This window comes from Bombus fervidus, chromosome 3 (genome assembly GCF_041682495.2).
Source record: "Bombus fervidus isolate BK054 chromosome 3, iyBomFerv1, whole genome shotgun sequence".
In the NCBI taxonomy this organism is placed as follows: domain Eukaryota; kingdom Metazoa; phylum Arthropoda; class Insecta; order Hymenoptera; family Apidae; genus Bombus; species Bombus fervidus.
In genome coordinates, this window is record NC_091519.1 from 11,613,492 (window position 1) to 11,636,483 (window position 22,992).

General features: G+C 30.7%; 4 protein-coding genes, 3 long non-coding RNA genes and 2 other non-coding genes across 9 annotated transcripts; 4 read left to right on the forward strand and 5 right to left on the reverse strand.

The window, feature by feature from the left end:
- The first annotated feature begins 1,773 nt into the window (after window positions 1-1,773).
- Iscu (Iron-sulfur cluster assembly enzyme) lies at window positions 1,774-3,368 on the forward strand. Its single transcript, XM_071999665.1, has 4 exons — window positions 1,774-1,939; window positions 2,454-2,678; window positions 2,747-2,825; window positions 3,058-3,368. The coding sequence occupies exons 1-4, from the start codon at window positions 1,850-1,852 to the stop codon at window positions 3,162-3,164; spliced, it is 501 nt and encodes a 166-aa protein (XP_071855766.1). The 5' UTR covers window positions 1,774-1,849; the 3' UTR covers window positions 3,165-3,368.
- A 1,579-nt stretch (window positions 3,369-4,947) lies between these two features.
- Window positions 4,948-7,678, reverse strand: LOC139985310 (uncharacterized). The gene is made up of 3 exons (XR_011799384.1): window positions 7,506-7,678; window positions 6,133-6,340; window positions 4,948-6,043 (listed from the first exon to the last, which is right to left on the reverse strand). It is a non-coding gene; the product is annotated as an uncharacterized lncRNA (long non-coding RNA).
- Window positions 7,679-7,845: 167 nt separating this feature from the next.
- Hrm (solute carrier family 16 member hermes) lies at window positions 7,846-16,468 on the forward strand. The gene is made up of 5 exons (XM_071999654.1): window positions 7,846-8,765; window positions 9,337-9,549; window positions 9,635-9,761; window positions 9,858-10,037; window positions 13,887-16,468. The coding sequence occupies exons 1-5, from the start codon at window positions 8,621-8,623 to the stop codon at window positions 15,094-15,096; spliced, it is 1,875 nt and encodes a 624-aa protein (XP_071855755.1). The 5' UTR covers window positions 7,846-8,620; the 3' UTR covers window positions 15,097-16,468.
- On the reverse strand, window positions 9,852-12,300 carry LOC139985311 (uncharacterized). The gene is made up of 2 exons (XR_011799385.1): window positions 12,212-12,300; window positions 9,852-10,058 (listed from the first exon to the last, which is right to left on the reverse strand). It is a non-coding gene; the product is annotated as an uncharacterized lncRNA (long non-coding RNA).
- Window positions 11,914-12,767, forward strand: LOC139985308 (uncharacterized). Its single transcript, XR_011799382.1, has 3 exons — window positions 11,914-12,177; window positions 12,306-12,471; window positions 12,635-12,767. It is a non-coding gene; the product is annotated as an uncharacterized lncRNA (long non-coding RNA).
- Window position 16,469: 1 nt separating the features above from the next.
- Nd-30 (NADH:ubiquinone oxidoreductase core subunit S3) lies at window positions 16,470-17,880 on the reverse strand. Its single transcript, XM_071999660.1, has 5 exons — window positions 17,710-17,880; window positions 17,570-17,635; window positions 17,175-17,419; window positions 16,850-17,095; window positions 16,470-16,761 (listed from the first exon to the last, which is right to left on the reverse strand). Exons 1-5 carry the CDS (start codon window positions 17,771-17,773, stop codon window positions 16,597-16,599), a joined length of 786 nt encoding a protein of 261 aa, XP_071855761.1. The 5' UTR covers window positions 17,774-17,880; the 3' UTR covers window positions 16,470-16,596.
- Window positions 17,881-18,068: 188 nt separating this feature from the next.
- LOC139985305 (COMM domain-containing protein 5) lies at window positions 18,069-19,316 on the reverse strand. The gene is made up of 4 exons (XM_071999663.1): window positions 19,034-19,316; window positions 18,752-18,944; window positions 18,532-18,678; window positions 18,069-18,407 (listed from the first exon to the last, which is right to left on the reverse strand). The coding sequence occupies exons 1-4, from the start codon at window positions 19,128-19,130 to the stop codon at window positions 18,224-18,226; spliced, it is 621 nt and encodes a 206-aa protein (XP_071855764.1). The 5' UTR covers window positions 19,131-19,316; the 3' UTR covers window positions 18,069-18,223.
- A 549-nt stretch (window positions 19,317-19,865) lies between these two features.
- Window positions 19,866-19,938, forward strand: Trnar-ucg (transfer RNA arginine (anticodon UCG)). The gene has a single exon. It is a non-coding gene; the product is annotated as a tRNA-Arg (tRNA).
- A 241-nt stretch (window positions 19,939-20,179) lies between these two features.
- Trnay-gua (transfer RNA tyrosine (anticodon GUA)) lies at window positions 20,180-20,274 on the reverse strand. Its single transcript has 2 exons — window positions 20,238-20,274; window positions 20,180-20,215 (listed from the first exon to the last, which is right to left on the reverse strand). It is a non-coding gene; the product is annotated as a tRNA-Tyr (tRNA).
- Between the last annotated feature and the right edge of the window lie 2,718 nt (window positions 20,275-22,992).

A 22,992-nucleotide genomic window follows, 5' to 3' on the forward strand; every position in this document is an offset into this window, starting at 1 on the left:
CCTTCCTTTTTAGTAATTGTTCCATTTTCTAAATCATTCTTTGATGCAAATTGCTCTTTATCCTTCAATTGATCCTTTTTGTTATGTGTATATTTAGCATGAGTATGCTTGTTAAGATTTTTATTAGAAATAATTTCTTGAGAGTTAGGACAAGTTTTTTCTACAACAGTCTCAGTACATAGGTCATGTTTCACTTTTTCTGTAGATTTCCTCCGATTCGATAATTTCGAGTTTTTCTTAAAGGATAACTGACTAGTGTATCTTTCTTCTTTTTTCCTAACTCCCTCTAAATTGTCTTTGAATGTTCTCTCAATTAGCGAATAATTTGATTCTTGGTGTCCTTCTTGAGGAGGATCTTTTTTATCATCAATATGATCTTTATTAAATTGACACGGGACACCGCGTTCTATTTCTGCCTCGTCGTCTCCATCGTACACGCACGCAAATCGTGTAGAACAAATATTTTTGGTGCGAGAAAATCGCGATCGAGAATATTTACTGGACTGGCATCGATGAAGAGTCCTAGTTTTCCATGGATCAGGAATTCCTTGTATAAAAGGTAAACGTGTATCGTTCCATAGCCTATCAGTGATGAAATATCTGGTACAGAAAGGTATTAAATTTTTCTGTAATACGCACGCCTCCGTACAAAATCCCTTATAAAATCCCTTAGAAATTAAATACTCTTTCCAAGTGTCAGGAATACCTCGACGCACATCGGAATAATTTTCTTGTCGTTGATAAGACGAAAACGTGATAAATGGTTGTGTGCTCATTAATCTTGGAGAGGAAAATGGTCCTCGTACTATTTCATGGACATCGATATACTTCTTTTTTTTAAGTCGTTCTGGTGATGTCCATTTTTGGGTCCATCCAGTGTAGATGTTAATACCGCAATCTGGATGCATCAAAACGATTCAATTCTTCTATAGGATCATTTGAAAACAATTGTGAATGCGTTACGACACGATAGTTTTATTATTTTATGCTATAAACGTAATTATGTTATCATTTTTCGTAAGTATTCTATCCTTTCAACTTATTTCAAATGTATGCGACATACTTAAAAGTATTAATATTATTCAGATTTTGTAATTTCTTATCTGATATACTATTCTTGAAATATATTAAATAGATATTGAAATATATATGTAGATATCGGATTTAATATTAACTTCACGTGTAAATAAATCGCAGCAATTCTTATAATATCTAAAATTGGTACATTAATTGACAATTAAAAATATTATCATATATAAAAATATAGGAGAAAGGCATGATAGATCATACCTTTGGTTTTCTATATGACGACGATTTTTAAATTCAATATCTTATCAACCAATCACATGCTTGTGGAATTTCTTTAAAAAATATTTACATTAAAAATATTGATTTGTTAAAAGTATCGATTATCATATTCTAAATATTAGAGATATATCATTAGTTGTTTTCGGAAAAGTTCGTAGATTTGTCATTTAATGTTAAAAGGTTTATGTATATCTTTGGGCCGAATCAATTGATCCTCTTTTTAAGTACGTTATGTTAAAGTATATCTTCTTAACCATGAAATAACATCAAAGGCAGAAAATCAACAAAATTTTCTGTGATCTTCATAGGTATAATCAGCTATGACACAAATTATCATTTTTAAAGTATGAGACTAATTAAATGAATATGATTTGTTGGTACAACGAAATAGTAATAGGGAATCCTTTCTTGTTCTTATATATTTCCAGGCTGAAGCAGAGTTACCAACACTTCAGACATACTCGTACGCGGCTTGAAATTGATTGTTTCAATAAAGAGTTGTGTAAAGTGTAAGGACAACAATGAGCTTCTGTTAAACACGATGTCTCTACTACGATCGTTGCCTTCGGGGCTTAATAGAGCCTCGAAATTGACATTTCAAAGCGTTCCAGCTGTATCTTATCATCCAAATGTAGGTATTTATCGGTTTAACTTGCGGCATTGATCGTGGACAGTTTCGACAGACGTATTGCATTACATTTTGCAATCAATATTGTATCTATTATTAAGACATATACACAGAAAGTTTGACCTTCACCTATAACATTGACGCAGTTATATCTTAAAAACTGCATTTTTGCAAATCTAACGATTTACATATTATATCGATTTTATAGTATTCTACAGCATTTAGGTTATCTTCATACTTTATTGGCGAAATGACAATCATCTCTTCCAAAATGAATTAATATATTCGTTTGTTAATATAATAAGTATAATTAATAATTTACCAATTACTTTACAATATAAGAAACAAATGAAGTATTAATTACAATAAAACTTTATATCATATTAGCATCATATATATATAATATATGTTATAGTAAACTATATACATATATTATATAACATATTTATATTAATTTTTATTTATTGTATACATATTATCATCATATATTATATTTTATGTTTTGATTATGTTGCAGGTGATAGATCATTATGAAAATCCAAGAAACGTTGGTTCTTTGGATAAAAATGACCCCAAGGTTGGTACAGGTGTTGTGGGAGCACCAGCCTGCGGAGATGTAATGAAACTTCAGGTTAAGGTTGACGAACAAGGAAAGATCATTGATGCTAAATTTAAAACTTTTGGTTGTGGTTCTGCTATTGCTTCCAGTTCCTTAGCTACAGAATGGGTCAAGGGAAAAACTGTAAGTATTATTGTGTTTCCAAAAATTATTTATTTAGAACAAAGGTAATTAATTGATTTCTATCATAGGTCGATGAAGCACTGGCCCTCAAAAATACTGACATTGCTAAAGAATTATGTTTACCACCCGTCAAGCTCCATTGTTCAAGTAAGTGGTATTTATTAATAAATTTAATATTTAAATATTAGAGTATGAGTAGAAAAATTGTGAAGACTGTCGTAAAGAAATAAATATCCAATAGTTTTGTAAAGTAAAATAAACTTAAAGTATCCATTTAGATGGAAAATGTAACAATTATCTCTACTCTGGAAGTATTCAGTATAATTAATATTGAGAAAAATAATTATATTATTTAACATTGTTCTTTTATATATTGTAGTGCTTGCAGAAGATGCAATTAAGGCTGCTTTGTCAGATTACAGTATAAAACAAAAGCAAAAATTGAAAGTCAATGAGAATGGTGATAAGACAAGTGAAGCACTATAATATGGACTATATCCAGATGTAGTATTCAGTACGTTCAGCTTCTTTACTTTGTTCTACTAATTATAACCTTTACATAAATTAAAATGTTAGTGAATTGTTAATCTGTGATTAGAATGAGAGAATATATATAAAATTATATGTAGAAGCACTTGTATGCTATCTTTTCTTCTCTCAGAAAAGGAAATAAATATATTTAACTAAAAATTTTGATTAAAACATTTATTTATATATCCGTACTATTATCAATTTATCATTACCTCTGATTTCGTTAAATAATTTCATGAAGTATCAATTACATCATTGCCAAGTTTCGTATTATTACTTTGAAATGAACTTCCATTATTTTTATTCTTCAATTGTAGAAGTTAAGAAACGATACATCCAATGGGAAACTTTCTTATAATGCTGTTGCTGTTTATTAGAACAATATGTGAACAAATAAAGCAGTATGTCGTTGTGATAAACATTTTTGTTGACACGAATGCACATCGTTAATGAAGCATTTCAGTGGCAATTTAAGCTGTTGACAGAAACATGCCTATTTGTACTTGTTTTTACAAGAACCCATTACGCCATCAGCGATGTAATAACGTAATCAAGCGAACAAGAGAAGGAGAGAGAACACGGGACAGATATATTTTATCGATAAATATTATTTCTTCAGTGATCACAATATAGCCCATTGTAACAGCTTCAATCTTAGATTCAACTTCTGCTGTGGATATTTGATAGAATAAAAATACGCTCTTGATGATAAAAAAGTCCTGATACAAAAGCTATATTTCACGGCATATCACTCAAGTAGAATCATATCTTTCTAGTGCATAAACTCATTTATTAAAATTTCCAGTATCTCGTGATTCATACACCTTGTTGTATGTATCCTCTAATATTCTTATACACTATACTATAGAAATATGTATGTATTTCCGCCCGTAAATATTGTACGTGATCAGTGCAGAATGAAAAGTATTGTTGCACAAAGGCATTTTAATTTCCTCATAGTCGCGATACACAATCAAATATTTACTCACATTCTTATATCTTTGTTCATACAGTGGAATTATATATACTCACGGGCGAGCAATTTCCAAGAATAAGAGTTCGATTCGGAACGATTAAAATGAATTTGAGAAGTTAAGTCCCGGATCGGTGACTTGTATGCATCCCTCTTATAATAACTGCCATCACAACACCAATTGATGCTTAATAAGAACGAATATAGACTGAGTCATGTGTAGTTACTGCTGCCAATTGTGCGTTTCAAGTTAATTCACGAAGGAGAACAATTAGCTCGTTAATTCGTAATTTACATTGTCTATGGCTTTTCATAGTTGCATACGATCCTAACATCTTGAGATCGAGATATTATCTTCTTATTTTATTCGATAATAGTTAGATGCATGCCTAATATATGTTTTCCCGCTATTTTTCGAACCGATAGATCTAACTATCACATTGAGAGAGATCGATAACAAAGATCGCTTATGAATACTTACTTAAACGTACTACAAAATGCGTAATTATATAATATAATTATATAATGAGAAGCATCGTGTATGTATTTTCGAATATTGGAAATTGTTCGAACAGGCTTATCAGAATTTTGTAGATTTAGTACAAATCTGTTATGCGTATGATGGATATATGTACCAATATGTATGTATAATATATATAGTCAGATATACGCTCTATATGTGTGATAAAAATGAAGTGCCTGGCTTTATGTACTTGAAAAAAGTGGAGCATTCGGTTTGATTAAAAAAAAGGGTACACGTAAGTGAGATAATTTATTCAAAAATAACTTTTATAAAATAATAATTAATTTAATTATATATATACTTTATATATAAACTATATACATGTATCATTTTTAAGAAACAGGAATAGATTAATTAACAGCAAATAGATAACATATTATCAGTATACTAACATGTTTCACATAAATCATGAATGTATAAATTTAAAATTAACATAAAATTTTTCGGAATTTTTCTGCTTGTAATATCTTCGTTTACCATAGCATAATAGATGCTCAGCGAGGAAATTGTGTTGTTCTCGCTATCACAAATATTTCGTTCTAATTCTTTGAATAGTCATCATCAAATGTACGCACAATGGTTTCTCTGACAAACACACGATGCCAGCAATTTGCGATATGACTGAAACGATAGAATCTTGCTTTTCTACGTAACTAAGTAGTGTCACTATGTGAAAACTGTTTACGTGAACTTACTGAAAATATTATTTATTCCATGCACTTTTAAATGTTATATATAAACTATAATTTAGATTATTTGTTTACCTACAATTATGTATGTAATATTCGCAGATTTGTTAGTAATCAATTTTATTTTTAAAGTTCAAATATTATCGCTAATATGATGAAAAATACATTTATCGATACTACAACCACCAGAGTGGTTAGAATAACAAATTCTTAATTTTTCATAGAAATTTTGTGGTCTTACTACAGTGAATTTTGCGAGATTTTTTGTAATTATTTGTAAAATATATGAATGAACATTTATTTTTATTATATTCTGTATTTCTTTTTTCTTCTTCTATTTTGATTTTTTTGGTAAAAGTTAATTATACATTATAATGTTATATACAAAAATTATATTATATTGTACCATATATTATATATTATAATTATTATATAATATATATTATTCTTTATATACACTTCATAGAATAGTCGGTAGTTCCAGTGTTAATGCCATATTACAAATTGCAAGGTATCCATTGTGTAAGGTGGAAAATTCTATGAAGTAGTTCATTGCAAACACACAGGAGGGATCATCGAGTAATGGTTTTTGAAGAGGTGAGTAAACTCAACGATGAGTCGCTTCAAAATTTACCTTCTCTGTGATAAGCTGAAAGCCGAGGTCGCAAACAGTTTTTCATTCGGTATTCAGTATCGGGCACGAGGCTTATCGATACTCGTGGAGCTTGTTTTTCCTACCTCGATTTCTCTATTCTCGAAGTGGGACGCGGCCGCGGGCGAGGAACATTAAATTCATGTTGCGTTCGCATCACAGAGGACAAAAATCCTACATTTGGTTCCTATGACTCATAGAGTGAGCTCCTTCGCTATTGTGTATACCATGCTAAATTTTCCATTCCCTTATTCCATAGTATGCACGTTCTCTTTTTTACTGTACAGACCTGACCTGCAGGAGGTATAACAGAGCAAGATAACTCCATAAGAGAAAGGAGACGACAGAATGAAAAGATGTAATACCTAACTGCCTTGCTAACTGATCACTGGTTACTGAATCTGGCCAGTTAATAAGGCATAATCTATATGTATATGATGAATTAAAAATCATCATTGTGGTGTAAATTAAGATTTGGAAAATTTAAATTCAGTCGTGTTTTTTAAGTTTTTAATGTCATATTTTATTATGAAACTGAAAAATATTCATTATCAACAGACAAATAATTTTCGTAGATTTCAAGCTTTTACAATTATAAGATGTCATGTTATTGGTTTTACGAGAACAGTTGTGTGTATGTTGCACATATTTCGAGTCAACGTTCTGTAGATGCTGCCAAAACCCTGGGTTAATACAAAATACAACATATATACTATTATATAATTTTTGGCAGTAGTTTCATTAACAAACGTTCTATTAATAAAAAATTAATTCTCTGCCACAATAACGACATTTTTTATGATCACATTTTAAGATAATAATGATAAAGGTACAACACTGTTTTATGAGAACTAACAGTGATTATAGTCACCTCACTATGATTCTCGGCCCTCGATATCAGGGATGAGTACAGAAATAGTACAATAAATATCCAATATCTAATTTAAGATACCAAGTTTTTAAATATATAATATATTTTGTTATATATATATATATATATATATAAACAGTTGAATATTGCTAAGCAAAGCAAGCCTAAGGTAAACGAACTGAAGAAAATACTAAAAGTGTTCATGCTAACTGACCACTTCAAACCCCACTTTTTCTTGGAATCGACTTTGTGGGAGCGAATATTATTTTTGGTGCTATGTACAATGGCTTCAAAAGTATTTGCACATCACTATATGTACTGTAGCATTTACATACTATTGTAATTAACCAAGTATCGTTACTTAATATTTACATTTATACTACATTTAGATACTAATGAACTATGTCCAACTATATTAAATTTCATCATTTAGTAATACTTTTGTATAACTACAAAGATTTGATACTATGAAAATGAAATGTAGAACACTGATAAACTACACTTTGTTGGAAAATAAGGATATGTGCAAATACTTTTTTTAACCACTGCATATAAAATAAAGAAATGTTATCCGTATCTTATTCGTACTCAATCGAAAAAGGAAATAGATATATACTGGGTATTTCGTAAAAATATACTTCCCTCGGTAGTTGGCCAGATAAGATCCCTATTCGTGACCATTTAACCAAGAACTACTGTAATCTTCCATTCTTTATAGAAATATGTATTTCCAAGAAATAGTGGGGATAGCGATGACCAGTTAGCAAAGCAGAATTCCGGCCAGTTATCAAGGCTACTACTATACATGTATCTTTTAAAGAGAGTGAGAGAGAAATACCCGTAGGCAAGACTGAAACAGGAGAATGTGGATATGGTGGGAGACAAGATGAAGTAGTGGTAAACGGCCCTGCGTGATACACAGCTGATCAGTCGTTCCGCGACGGACAAGTTGTTTTGATATCTCTATACGTGACTCGATAGTGCAAATCGAAGCGTTTTCTGCATGGAATGACAGTGAATCGTGCGTAAGAATATTCCGTATACATGCCATTGTTTATGTGCTCTATGCAATTTGAAGGAGTAACGAAAGCAGAAGGCACGGGAGGTGGTGTAACCCCAGTGAAATTATACAGAATATCATATTGCGGGTTACTGTTGGTGGCGTCGTCGAGTCAGTTGGATCGCAGATACTTCCCGTTTCAACAATTTCGAAGGAAATCGTTTATGCGAACGTCGGGGTCTATGACCGGTTCACGAGGCTCGCCTTATCAGAGAAACAGAAAAAGCTGCGGTCTAACCGTGACCTCCAGCATTAGATTGAAATTGATGAAGTCCGAAGCGATCGAAGAGGAGGACACGACTGCTGATCCTGCAGTTTGTGAACATTGATGCTGGTCACTCATAGGCCACGATATTATCTATTCGGTGTAATTCGATGCACTATCGTTTCTCTTTATATTCCTCTCTCACTTATTTCTTTCTACTTTTTTCTGTTAATTCCCTTGACATTATTAAGGCTTAATCAAGTTGAGTTATTAGCGCGTTTGAGTGCCGACGGGCGACGTTAGATTTTCTTTCTTCGCAACGAAACAACGGATTCTCGTTTCGCTTTTCCTTTGTATAATTACATTCAGATATACATATATATTGTACATGTGTATACGCGCGCGCGCGCGCTAGTGTGAACGGAAAAGAAAAGGTTGATGACAATGCAACGAGTCCAAGATCAAGACAATGGTATCAACATCAAATTCGGTGCAAGCAAAAATAAGAAAGGAAACTATAGACTTGTATCGCAGCACACTGAGAATGAGAAAAAAAGCAACTTCAATGGGACCAATAAACAAGGTAGGTCATTTACACTGAAAATCTACATTTATATTTCTTTTTTCCTTTTTTTTCTGAAGGGATCAATGTACGCCCACTAATTGTATGTAAATATTTTAATTTACGAGTAAGAAGATAGGAAACGCAATAAAGATTCATTGTGATCTTTTTAAAAATCGCTTTATATTGCTTCTTTTTAGCAATGATTAAAAATATGATATGCATTGAAAATTTTAAATTTTCTTAATGAATTCTAATAATAAATACAAATATACAATTACTGATGTTTTACGCTCTTTTTTCATATTTTTTTTTAGTGATAAAATATTCTATTTTAAGTAAAAAAATATGTATTTCTCTTCAGATAGTCACGGGAAATTTTCTAACTCGAAATTATTTCAAATATATTATAGTTAAAAACGTAGTATTTTAATTCTATATAAAAGATAAAGATTTTTTAAATTTTTAAAAGGAATTTGTTTCTCATATATATAAAATATGCTAAAACAATAAGTATGAATTGAGTAAACTAATAGAATCTAGTCATATATACTTATAAATAATAATAATATTCATAATTCTTTTTATTTAGTTAAAAATGTAACAACTGAAGAGGACCTAGTCCCACCGGATGGAGGATGGGGATGGCTTGTACTTTTAGCATCCGTTATGGTCAATCTACTTATTCCAGGAACAGTGAAATCCTTTGGTGTTTTATTTGTTGAATTTCTTGAAGTTTTTGATGCATCACCTTCTGCAGCTGCTTGGATACCAGCTTTATGCTATTTTTTGTATAGTTCACTTGGTAAGCTTAATTTAAAACTAGGTGAAACTATCACCTAGTGGCAAACATTTGGAATTGAAAATAAGAAAATTAATTTTTGTTGTAGGACCCCTTTCCAGTGTACTATCAGTTAAATACTCCTATAGAACAGTGACTTTACTGGGAGGAACATTTGCTGCTGCAGGAATGATGCTAAGTTATTTTGCCAACTCTGTGGCCTTCTTGTGTGTCAGGTAATTATTAATATATTATTATTACTATTAAATTAAAAGCATACTATTACATTTTTTATGTAAATGTGTAATCTTATTGTTTGTTCAATCTTTTAGTTATGGTGTTCTGGTAGGAACTGGAGCAGGGTTATCTTTTCCCCCAACTGTGTATATAGTAACTTCATACTTTGTACGGTTACGTGGACTTGCAAATGGGCTCTGCATATCTGGTAGTGCATTAGGTTCAATATTTCTTCCACCCATCCTAGGAATTCTTCTACGAGAATATGGTTACAGGTACGTTTTCCCATTATGTATCTAAAACAACAACAGGTATGGCTTTATTATCTCTATGAAAGATTGTTTTATGATTGCTAAAAAATTACAAACCAAGGGTTTATTATAAATGATTAAAATTAAAAATTGAATTTTTCTTTTATTTCTATAAAACGTTTATTTAACAGCATTTAATCTGCAGAACAGTAATTAATATAATTTATTAATGATGTTTTAAAATTAATTAATTAAACGATGTAATTATTTAAAATATGCTTTAACACGTTCGTTTTATTTTTGACAAAATTGAATGTATCTGTGATTTGTGAGCTTGATTTGTCCAATTTTTATATAATTTGTGATACAATTAGTGTCACGAAAAAAAAAGAAAGAAAAAAGAAAAAGATACAAGACGTTTGTGTATAATCACGTGCATCTTGTTCTCATGAAGATCCGTAAATAAAGTGTTATTGTCTTAGAAAGTTTATATATATTTTGTGAAGATTATTTTCGGTGAGTATTTATACATCATTATTACAACTAATTAAATGTGACGATGATCAATCATGCATGTGTGTAGTTCCTTTTTACAAGATACTTGGATCAACCATGCGCGTGCATTTATGTACACAATTTTATTGTATATCTCTGCGAAATTTACAACATTCTATAGCTGTTTTATAGCCTCCTTATCAAATGTGTTGTCATTAAAGATAACGAACATTAACCATTCGATATACACACGGTAACGTTGGCTGTCAAAAAGATGATAGGCTCGCGACTAGTTGACGTTATTCTAATTTCAAAAATACGCAGAAATATTCTATGTACTAACCCCGAATTCTGCATGTGGAAAATGCCACATAATTCACCTGATATGGTTTAGGTAAGAATCATATATATTTCGTATATACATATATATACGTTTTTGTTCTATGCCACGTATTTTAATGATCTAAATTCCTATCACGCTTTTTTATCTTTTACCATTTCTACCAAACCAAATTGCCAGGCGTAATATATTTTAACGCTTGATTTTAAATTAGACACAACTGCATCGAGACTACAATAAAAAAGGACGAAATAAGATCTGGGCCAGTATCGTGCAACCTATTGTGATGACTTTCTTCCACGATGATAAAGACGAGTTCCTTGATTGGGCGGTTATTTAAAGATCTGGATGCAATCCTTGTGTATCGTGAAATTGCCGTTCGCTTTAGATACTTAACCGCCGATGCAAACGAAACAGTCTGTATCGCAATCAAGTATTAGAATTAAAGTACCATCAGTTTAGCATAAAGTGTAATTCTTTGTCTTCGGAATACATGTGCACATAAAGAAGATAATATGCCTCTTTCTTTGTCTTCTTTAATTATAAATGATACGCTTCGTTTAAGAAAAGAATAACAAAATAGAAGGAAAAAGGTAGATCATATGCCATTATCGAATAGTCGAAAGTAAAAAATTGATTACACGTGCGTGCGTTTCGTTGTGTGTGCATATGTAATAATCATGTCCATGCGAGAACTACGGAAACGTACGGTTTGACGTTGAAAGTACTTGCACATTTTAAGTGTGCACATTATAAATGGCGAACGCGTGATGCTCACGTGTTTCGAGTTAATATGTGTCGTAATAGCAAAAATAGAATTAAGATAACTTCAATTTTTATGCATTTCGCATTGTTTAACCGCGGCTGTGTAATAGGATTAATCAAAAAATTAATTTTGTTCCTTGTACTTTTGTATTTTCTTTTTTTCTGGTTACGTATTATATTTGTTTTAGAACCAAATACGTATACTGAAGTTCTTACTCTCTTCGTTTGGTTTTATGAATATACAATAATGTACATATGTATGTCGATAATATGTTGTCGATCGAACATGAACATGTGAGTAGACTGTTTTTTTTTCTCGATTTACGTATATTAATCCTGCTACGATCTTCGAATATTTATATCTCGATCTCTCGTTTCAAAGAACAAAAAGATTTTTGATATTTTAGGAAAAATTTGGTGGAATTGAAATGAGGATAACGTTAATAAAAATTTTAACAACGATTCTCTCACAATTTTCTTAAATTCGAAAAATTTTTAAGAATAAAGGAAACGATTGGGTTGAAGATGATCGAAAGACGTAGCAGAGTTAAGTATAAAGTCGAAGTACGTATAAATTAATTAATAAATTGCGCCATACCAAATGTAAGTCAGTTTCAATATTCATTTCGTGACTGTTTTTTTCTTTTTTTTTTTTTAATTCCAATATTTCTTTTTTTTTCACTTTCTCATAGTTTTACTTTGCAGCGACACGAAACAGCACGCGGTGTGTCTAAAACTGACGTTTTACGTCGGAAGAACTTTAGTCGAGTTGATTTAACACGCGTGTATTGAAACGAATATTTTAATCTGTGCCGAATGCTAATGTGGAATATCGTTATACGTAACGAGTCTCAAAACGTAAACACAATTTTTATATTCTGTATTCGTACTATGATATATGCTATATACAATATATGTATATATATATATACGATATGTATATATATCACTATACCGATAGATGTAAGCTAGAACGTTTCCACTCGTCTAAACGTCCCTTTTATTTTTTCTTTTGTTGCAGAAAAATGTGTCCATGGGAGAAGACAGGAACAAATTGCGATTTCGAAGAAGATGAACTTCTCTCGTACCGCAGAATGTATTGTACGCGATCTGAAACGCACGCTAAAAATAATTTCCATCTCAATCTATTTTAAAAACGCGAAAGGAGTAACACTCTTTCTTCCTTAGTATTTCTTCTTCTTTCGAAAATATTAAATATCAGTTATAAAAGTCTGTTGATATTCAAAGAAATATTTCTAAGCTCTCTGTTCGTTTATTTTTGTTTCATAGTCATTGAATTCATTTTAATTCTATATTTATTTTATTGAAATATTTAAATATTAAATATTATTTTGTTCATTTATTCTTAGTTCATAAATAAAACAGTTTCAGATTGACGTACAAATTATCTATCATAGTCTGTTCTAACTGGAAACGGTGCAGACTATGAAACATCTGTATAATACTTAATGAATTTTTTATTAAGGTTATTTAAAAACAGAGCTGTGATTAGTATAAGTCTTATGTATTTTGGAATATATAAGGCTTTGTTTGTAACACTTGATGGTAATTCACGAGATATATACGTATAAATCAGTATTGAAAAGATTATGTTAATGTAAAAGTTAGGAATATGTTATACTATATCTGTTGGTTACCAAAGATTATGATAAGTGAGTCATTTAAGAGTATTAACAAACTGTACCTGATGTTAATCTTTTGTATTCTCTTTTTACAATTTATATAGTATAAAAAAATATTTTATACATATAAAGTAATTATATATATATATAATAAAATAAAATAATTAGCAAGTATACAAGAAATACAATAATAAAGCGTTTTTACGCTTCTATCTATGATCTTTTAAATTATCTTCATTTCATTGCATCATGAATCACTATATAGAAAAATATTTTTTTTTATTCTTTCTAAAAAAAATTGATCATTAAATATTTTCAAATGTTTCCTATTCCATTCCATGCTTACACAATCATTGTATTTCAGTGATTGATTAACAGCATAATTTAAATGAAATATTCATATTTATATCACGGAAAAATTTTAAACAATTAATTAGCTAAAACTAAGTACTGATATTAAAGGAAAAGCATATTTGTTAAAAATCAGTATTTATGTAATTGGTTTAACGAAGTGATGATTTTTTTTCTCTCAACAGCCGTGGAATATCCCGATGACGATATTGTAAGCTATAGCTAACCTTATCGTTGGGCCGAACAAAAAGCGCTAAAGCTCATTTTACTTTTTTACAGAGGTGCAGTATTAATAATGGGTGCTGTTACTTTGAATGTATGGGCGAGTGCTCTTTTGTACGAACCGGTGGAAAGGCACATGGTACCAGCATCGTCGTCGAGCAAATCGAACGACGTCGACTTGGAGGCCGCCTCGGTCACAGTAGCTAGTCCCGAAGATGAGAAGCAATCGAATCATGTTGTTTCTTCTTCGAACGAAAACGAAAAAGCCGCGCCAATGGTACCAAAGAGCGCGTCCAGTGTCGCTTTAGAGTATTACAAGAATACGCCAGTTCAAGGTCGAACGAGAAAAATTAGCATGCCCACGGGACGGGAGATAACAGGCCAGATGCACAGCACTCCGGCGTTGCACGCTGTTCCGGAACGGGGCGGAGATTCTGCCAGGCTATCGAAACGTCAGAAATCGCCTTTACAGTCACCGAGCATGTCATCTTTTAATTATATCAGCACGCCGTATCATGGGAGCACGCTTTCCGCTATACATCCGGAAAGGGCCTCTACGTTGACCTTGAACGCGATATCGAGCACCTTCACGAGGAAGGGTACCGAAGAAACGAACAAGAACGAAGTAGAAGAGAAGAGGAACAAATTCTTTGACTTTAGTTTATTGAAGGATCCTATCTATCTGGTAATCTTGGTTTCGAATTCAACGAACGCTGTCAGTTATACGAATTTCGTCATCTTATTACCAGCGTACGCTATCTCGTTGGGTTTCGACAAAAATATGTCTTCCCTTCTTCTTTCGACCGTCTCTATATTAGACCTGATAGGACGTATCGGAGGCTCAGCGCTGTCCGATGTCTCGATCATGCCAAAGCATTGGTATTTCGTTGGCGGTTTGTTCATTTCTGGAATCTCGTTGGCTCTTCTCCCCATAGCCACAAGCTACACCATCCTGTCGGTTTATTGCGGTGTTTTCGGATTAGCTTCCGGTATTTACGTTGGTATTACCGCGGTTATAATGGCCGATATGTTAGGGACCGAGAAGTTAACTTCCTCCTATGGTATCTCATTGTTCGTAAATGGAATCATACAGTTGGTTGGCCCTCCAATTTGCGGCGTTGTATTTGAACAAATCGGCAGTTACGGGCCCATCTTCAGCATCTTAGGAATTATTCTAGTAGTAGGCGCGTCATTGTGGGGTTTTGTTCCATTTATTAGGAAACGACAAAAAGTTGCAGGGAAAGCGAGTCCAATTGAAAAACTATAGTTTATTCACTAACTGGCATATTTCATGATGGACGACAAGAGCTTAATTGTATGGTCATTGTAGAATTTCATCTAACATGTATCGATTACATACAATACACACACACACACACACATGCACGCACACACGTACACACTCTCTCACAGATGCGCGCACACACGATAACGAGAGACATGTTTACGAAATACTGTGATGTTAGAATGAATGTTATGTATGTAAGTACATATATACTACTGGCACTGTGATGACGTTATATATATACATCCACGCGTACATTTTCAAGTGGATTGATAAGGAAACAATTTTCAAAAGATATATTTTTAAAAAAGACAAAGGTTCTCCTTTCTCGTAAATTGGAAGTGTCTTGCCTTACATTTGAAAAGAAAACTTATTTCGCGGAAGTAAGTTCTTATTAGTACTAAAGTAAAATATATGAATATATTTAAGTACTTAGTTTAGAAAACGTTCTAATTGCTGGTGCTAACATAATAAGCAAAACAAAAAAAATGAAAGATGCAATAATATAATTTAACCCTTTCGCTTCGGCAGTCTAGTCCGCCGAAGTACTGTCACTGAACGGAAACGCGCGCCAGAAATATGCACAGTGTGCGTGGTTGCTGTATATACGTTTGCCTAAGTCTTAAATAACAATAATTCTTGTAAAAACCGATATTGTAAATATCGTTTCACTGTCAATGGATTTAACAGATTTTTAGGATGAAACAGTATACGATCGTTTGGATGTTTGAAATATATTGCGTGGAACGTTTTGATGTTGTTTTAACAATGAGTAACTTTAAGAAGTGATTAATCCAATATATCAATAAAATCAACAGGAAATCTTCTACCGATAACGAAAAAATATATTATTGACTACAGATAGCACTTGTATATGCATCATTTGGATGTCGAATATATGGGGTGCCGAACTTAGGAGTCGTCACGTGGTCGCCGTCTATATGCGGTACTCGTACCCACAGGTCATCTCGTGGGTGCTGCCTATAAGTGGTGCTTGAAGCGAAAGGGTTAATGCATATAAAATAATCTTAGTGTATGTATAATTGTATAAAGCAAAGGTTGAGTACTTGTACACTTCTCTTAAGGAAAGAATATACAGTAATTCCTATTGTTATATACACATAAATATTGAATATAGGATCAGTCAATTTCGTTCTTGATTCAATTTATTTACAACTCACCGAAAAATATGCCTTAAAATTAGAATATAAGCACTTTGTAATTAACGAATTACGTTTATATTATACAATATGTAAAATATAAAACGATACAAAATGCGTATATTTGAAGTTATCTTACACGGAAAATACATAAATTGTTCATGCTACTAGGGTCAATAAACAAATTACTAAAAGTTTTCGTTGTCATACTTTGTATCTATTTTATTGAAAATAATGCACGGTAGTATTAAATAAATATTAATATGAAGACTAAAACATGTTTCTTTCAATACATGTTTATAACATACAATAAAAATGTAATTTACTTTTTATCTTTAGATGAATCTTCTTCCTTACTTTTTTCAGGTTCAGCAAGGCGGAAATTAGGGAATTGTTCCCATGGAGCGGATAATTCAAATTTGCGAAATTCTTGTGTTAATTCTAGCGGTTCACATACTACTCTCTTGTATTCATCATCATAGCGTACCTACGTTTAAAAATAAAACTTTTACATTATATATTACCAATTGAAGCCAAAGCATTTTTGAAGCATTAGAATTATATTATAAAATTACCTCAACAAAACCGCTTAAAGGAAAATCTTTTCTTAATGGATGTCCTTCAAAACCATAATCTGTGAGAATTCTACGAAGATCTGAATTACCCAAAAATAGTATGCCATACATGTCCCACACTTCTCGTTCGTACCAGTTAGCAGCATCATAAATACCTTCTGCTGACTGTATAGGTGTCAATTCATCTGTGTATGTTTTTACCCTAATACGTGAGTTAAAAGTAAGAGAAAGAAGATTGTAGACAACCTAATAATCAAAACATTGCATAACAATATCTATTATATGAAGTATTATATGGAGTATTATTTTATAAATACAAATTTACCTCAAATCTATATTTTCGAGCAGGAACATCTACTGCAGTTAAATCCGATAATGAAGTAAACTGAGTATTATGATGACATTTCAAAAACTGCAGCGTTGGAATAATTCCTTGTGGACAAACTAATATTTCAAGTTCATCGCCAGCATTTATTTGAACCTTTTGCACGTACTTTGGTAAACATGCACTAATATATAAACCCATATCCTTTATAGCTTCTACATCTGTTCTGATTTTACGCATTGTTGCTGTTTAATAAAAGAAGATTGTGTAAATGTAATTTAGAGAAAGAAGTATTAAGATTGAGGAAAAGGTTATAAAATATATATCATAAAAATTCTTTACATTTAAAAACATTACATTATTATATATATTATAAATAACAATTTTTTACGTACGTTGTAATTCTGTTTTTTCAGTTTCCGTGGTATTTGTTCTCATGAAGGGTAGAAATTTTGGATAACCTATCGATTTAGTTTATAATTTATTACATAATATAAAACAGAAAATCAAAGAATTATCAATAAAATTTATTTACATTTTGGTGTTGTAATAGATAGATTTTGTGACAGCCTCCAACAGTTTTTTAACAACGATGACATTTTTCTAAAGGGTTTCGGATCTTTTCAAGAACACAGACAGATCCACCTACACTAACACATATGTATGCAGATACGATATTTAGTACGCACTCTAGTTAACGATATCGATGCTTTCGCACTTTACATAGCACATTGAAATTTTTAAAGGTACCAGGATACTAAAAATATCTTTTTAATTATACGCGATAAAAATACTATATATAGTGAAAATATCAAATGTGATATAATTTAAAAACTATTTTATTCTAATTCATGTAGTTAAAAATAATAAACTCTGTAAAATAAAAGAATAAGGGAAAGTTAACTAATTTTATTAGTTATTTACATTATTACATGAAATGTAATTTCTTGAAGTACAAAGTATATCTTACATCTTGTTTCTTATTTCTAATACAATATTGCACAAAGTTAGAATGAAAAAGACTTATACTGTTAGTCTTCATACCATCATCAGCTACATAGAATATTTTTTGAAGCGCATTGTTTTTCAACCTTTTGCATATCTACAAGTATAGTTGCTATGGCATGTCTTAATTGATGAAACTTTGGCAAAGATAACTCAAATATTTGACGCTTTCCATTGCTAAATGTCCATTCCATTATAATATGTGGTTCCAAGACTCTATTTAATATGCTAAAAATATTCACATTAATAAGTAGGTAGATAATTTCTTAAACATTTATAGAAATATGAGTAAAATGAATTTTTGTATTACACATATCAGTATTACAAAATTTATAATTTATTAAACAGATACCTAGAAGAAATAGTAATATCTATACGCCACTTGCAGGCTATTAAATGTGGATAAAATTTTGTTTTCTGTATTAATCCTGATATTAATTCTGGTCGCTTTTGACCATATACAACTATAGATAGGTCATCAATACATTCTGAAGATAATCTGTGGAAATAATATCATACTTATTAAAACAAAATTAAAAATAATCAAATGTGAAATATTGTAAAGTACATACTTCAGTTCTTCTAATATTTGTTTAAATTCTGCAGGTTTAATATTTTGCGATAATGTGCCCAAATGAATCTTTAATATTGTAAAGATGACTGAATAATATTCATCCACAGTTTCTTCTGGTATATTGTATTTTTGACTTATTCTATCTAATATTCCTTCTTCTATGTATTCTTGATTTATTGCTTTTACAGCTACTATATAAGTAATAAATTGCAATTATTTATTAAAATACAAAATACTTGAAATATTGTAGTAATATTATAGTATTATAAATTAAACTTACTTTGTATTAAAGGACGAAGAAATATTTTTCTTAAATCCGGAAGAACCTTTATTTTATTTCCTAAAGCATATAAAAGTTGAGTTTGGAAGGTTGTCATTTTTATTTTGACTTTGATATTTACTTTATTTGTATAAAAATTGAAAAATTTATGTGATTATTTATCTGTATAGGTACATTTATTAATATCTTTTATAAAATTGTAAGAAGTTGTTAATAAAATACTGCAGTTCTATCAAATTTATTATGTATTAAGTCTGACAATTTGTTTTCTGTGTTTAATGCCACCTAGTAGATATATACAAAATTACATATGTACAAAACTTTGTCTATGGTAATATGGATAATGATTGTATGATTAACAAATGGTGAAGTAGGAATGCTGTAACAAATCGCAGAGGGCGTAAGAGACACCGCTATATTTTCGTGCTCGATATTTCAGAACATGTGACATGAAGTTTCATTAATAGTTACGTCTATTCATGCCTTAGTCAATAATGTAATTTTCGTCTTTGATATAATGTTAAGATATATCCTATATTTACTATATTTAATCAATGAGGATGCTATTATAGCTGATATCTATTCCGAGAAATATGGATTTTAGAAATGTTGATAATATAGATTTCTCGATTTGAATATTACGATAAAGTTATTACAAGAACGTATTATAAGAAAGGAAGTATGGCATAAATTTTAACTTTGTTTATATTATGTGTATAAAAGAGAAGGTATATTATTAAATATTGTAAAACAATAAATTTTGTATATAATAAATAATTATATTTTTTTTGAAGTTCCGTGATATATAATGTTGGGTTATGTTCGTACAAGAGACCGTGTGGCCTAATGGATAAGGCGTCGGACTTCGGATCCGAAGATTGCAGGTTCGAGTCCTGTCACGGTCGAAAGAAATTAATTTTTCTTTTCCCGTTTAATATTATTTTTGTATTACATACAATACATTGCTTTTGGTACAATGATCTCTCTACATCCTACATACATTATTTTTGGAAAAGAGAATGAGAAAAAGATCAAAAAGTAAAAAATAATTACTATTCTTGTTAATTATTAATTAATAATATTAGATCAAAATATTCAATGTCATCAGACTGTTATTAAACCTTTATATAAATTAAAAAAAATATTTCCTTCGAGCCGGATTTGAACCAGCGACCTATGGATGTCCATATTTTTAAGAAGCCAACTACAGTCCACCGCTCTACCAACTGAGCTATCGAAGGTTTTACGATTTTGTTGTGCTACAGGAATGTACATAAGGTTGATTAATATATACATGTTAGTAATTTAATTTTTTTTAATTATTTATATAATATTTTTTATAGTTAATGTTCTTATCACATTTAAATACTAAATATGACTAAAGATGTAGGATTTAGTTTTATTATGAAACATAAAATTAATAAAAAATTTAAGACATTTACTGTATTATTTTTCAGATATAGGATCAATGTATAATATAGTAGAAAAAGCAAGGGATAACTTTTTTGTTAAAGACTAATGCAAAATAATGTAAAATAATGTGATATTAAATTCTTTCTCCGTTATTATAAAACTAATTTTAAGTTCTTTGGTGATAAATACGCGTTTGTAAACGCTGAACGTAACTCTGAAACATTTCACTTGGTAAAGGAAGATAAAGGAATAAATATGACGCACAGATGATACGAGATGGTTTTCGCATGTCCTGACATTATTACGAATATAAAGATCGAAGGTATTTTTTTTGAGATATTATATCAGATTTTATATTGCTCTGGTAAAAATAATATGGACGTTTCGTTACATTGCAAAAATAAGCGAGTTAGCACTACAGGTTATGTAATGTTCATGGAAAAATTTATTGAAAGAAAATTTAATGAATATGACTTATAATAAAATATCTGTTTACTTTTAACTAATTGGATTTGCAGAAGTTATAATACAAGTAAATTTTCTGCTTAATAATGATTTACTATCTAAAACAATATTATATTTGCCGCGGGCACCTTTAATATTCCGGCAATCTGGAAAGAAGATCTTCCTCGAGTAACTAAAATACCGATGAGTGGGAATGTTAATTTAATTACCAGTAGCCAATTAGCAAATTATTATCTGGTTAGAATAAGTGATAACACATGATAATCTGACGGAAATTATTTTCATATCATGAAAACGAGCCATTAGTGGTTCGATAATTATCATTCGATAATTAACGTTCGATTATCGCACCGTTATTTATTGATTATGGGATTTTAAAGAATATCGATTTTCAGTTATTTCACTAAAATAGATTGAAAAATATAGTAAATTATAAGCATATAATGAATAAAAATATTAAATAAAATAAAATCATTGGTATATTGAATTAAAAATATCTAATTTAGAAATTAGTAAATAGATGTTGATTAGATGTTTAATAGCAAAATCTTTTTGGGAGTGCCGTTTTTCTAATCGGAATTTAGTGACTATATCTTGACAAGACCACACCTAGATGTCAATTGTATATTCGATAAATCCTTTCCTACAATTTCGTTTCAACTATTCATCGGATAATGTGGTACGTGTTTATGGCCACTTAGTGATTTCCAGCTTTCTGAAAACTGGAATTTTTTATTAGATTAAAAGTAAGAAAAATTACGTTGTCATTTTAAACATTTATATACATTTTCAATCGTTAAACATATTTTATTTCATAGAATATTTATTTCTATCATTAAAAATATTTCATGCCTACAATTTTTATTTTTATGAATTTTTCGTGTTTTATATTATAAAATCGTTGCAATTTATAAGTATATAATTGCAACGAATATCATAATATTGTTAACTACAAAAGCTACGAATACATTATACATACTTCTTTAACCACTGAAGTATAAAGTTCTTGGATAGAAGAAGACTATAAGGAGAATACGTCAATAATATAGTAGGCATCGTACTCCTCAAAAGCAAATATTCGATATTGCTCTAGCGGAAGCTGAAAATTCGTTCATAGTATAGTTCAGTGATACAAGACCGCTCGAAGATACTTACGAATATTGACAAATACCCTCTGACCTCTGTCAAACACAATTTGTTTCTCGAAACAAGTGTCCCCGTCATACAGTGTGATTGTAGTATTGGTCGTTAATAAGTAAAATTATATAATCGCTTTAATCATGAATTTACGAATCTAATTATAAGTTCGAATTTACATAAACATAATTGCATGTGGATAACTATCGCATATGTGTGGAGGTAACATATGGCACGAGAACAGTAAGAACGTATGTTACGTATTTCTGTCGCATTAAATAATCATTTCTATCGGTACACCGATATACTTTTCGATTACTATTGCCAGCGCCATCTCTTCACCGTATAAAAAATTATTGAGTAAATATAATAAGAATGTGTTACAATATTGAAAGCTATACAAAGTAATAACTCTATTTTGAAATAAACGTAATTTCTATTCATAATTACATATCAGTTGTTTTTTTTGTTTTAACAATTTATTCTAAGCTTTACTATTAAATTCTAGATTACGTAATAAGAAAATATATACTAAAATATCATGGTTTGTATAAGGTATTAACTTCATTTCGGAAGAAATTTGATTCTTATTTATATTTATTAATTTGGTTTTTTTATGCTCTTAGATAACAGACAGGGGTTGAAGCAATCATTTTATTTAGAGATACATAATTTATCCCCACGCGGTCACGTTCCCCTCAATAATAGTGACAGGGTGGTAGAAGGATGGAAATGTATGTCGCCATCCACCGGCTGACGTCGACAGACGGACACACCGTGTTTCTATTAAGTATAGAAGGGTGGGACGAATGGATAATTTCTTTCGGATCACGCTATCTTCAACGAACGATTTCGAGCGAATGGGGTGGAAGAATAGAGAAACGAACAGAAAGGCAGACAACATTAGAAGAACGCAGACGCGGGCTTATTCGCGACCGCGGTTT

Bases quoted from the DNA above. Each gene is read 5' to 3' on its own strand.
- Nd-30 (XM_071999660.1), bottom strand. From the start codon at position 17,773: ATGTCATCGTTGTTAAAAAACTGTTGGAGGCTGTCACAAAATCTATCT. The intron at 17,420-17,569 runs GTACGTAAAAAA...TTTATTAAACAG, and splicing joins TGAAAAAACAGAATTACAAC to CAACAATGCGTAAAATCAGA. The intron at 16,762-16,849 runs GTAATTTTATAA...TTTTAAACGTAG, and splicing joins CTTTAAGCGGTTTTGTTGAG to GTACGCTATGATGATGAATA.
- LOC139985305 (XM_071999663.1), bottom strand. From the start codon at position 19,130: ATGACAACCTTCCAAACTCAACTTTTATATGCTTTAGGAAATAAAATA. The intron at 18,679-18,751 runs GTATGTACTTTA...TTATTTCCACAG, and splicing joins CAAATATTAGAAGAACTGAA to ATTATCTTCAGAATGTATTG. The intron at 18,408-18,531 runs GTATCTGTTTAA...GAATATTTTTAG, and splicing joins GATATTACTATTTCTTCTAG to CATATTAAATAGAGTCTTGG.
- Hrm (XM_071999654.1), top strand. From the start codon at position 8,621: ATGACAATGCAACGAGTCCAAGATCAAGACAATGGTATCAACATCAAA. The intron at 9,762-9,857 runs GTAATTATTAAT...TCAATCTTTTAG, and splicing joins GTGGCCTTCTTGTGTGTCAG to TTATGGTGTTCTGGTAGGAA. The intron at 10,038-13,886 runs GTACGTTTTCCC...ACTTTTTTACAG, and splicing joins CTACGAGAATATGGTTACAG to AGGTGCAGTATTAATAATGG.
- Iscu (XM_071999665.1), top strand. From the start codon at position 1,850: ATGTCTCTACTACGATCGTTGCCTTCGGGGCTTAATAGAGCCTCGAAA. The intron at 1,940-2,453 runs GTAGGTATTTAT...ATTATGTTGCAG, and splicing joins CTGTATCTTATCATCCAAAT to GTGATAGATCATTATGAAAA. The intron at 2,679-2,746 runs GTAAGTATTATT...TTTCTATCATAG, and splicing joins AATGGGTCAAGGGAAAAACT to GTCGATGAAGCACTGGCCCT.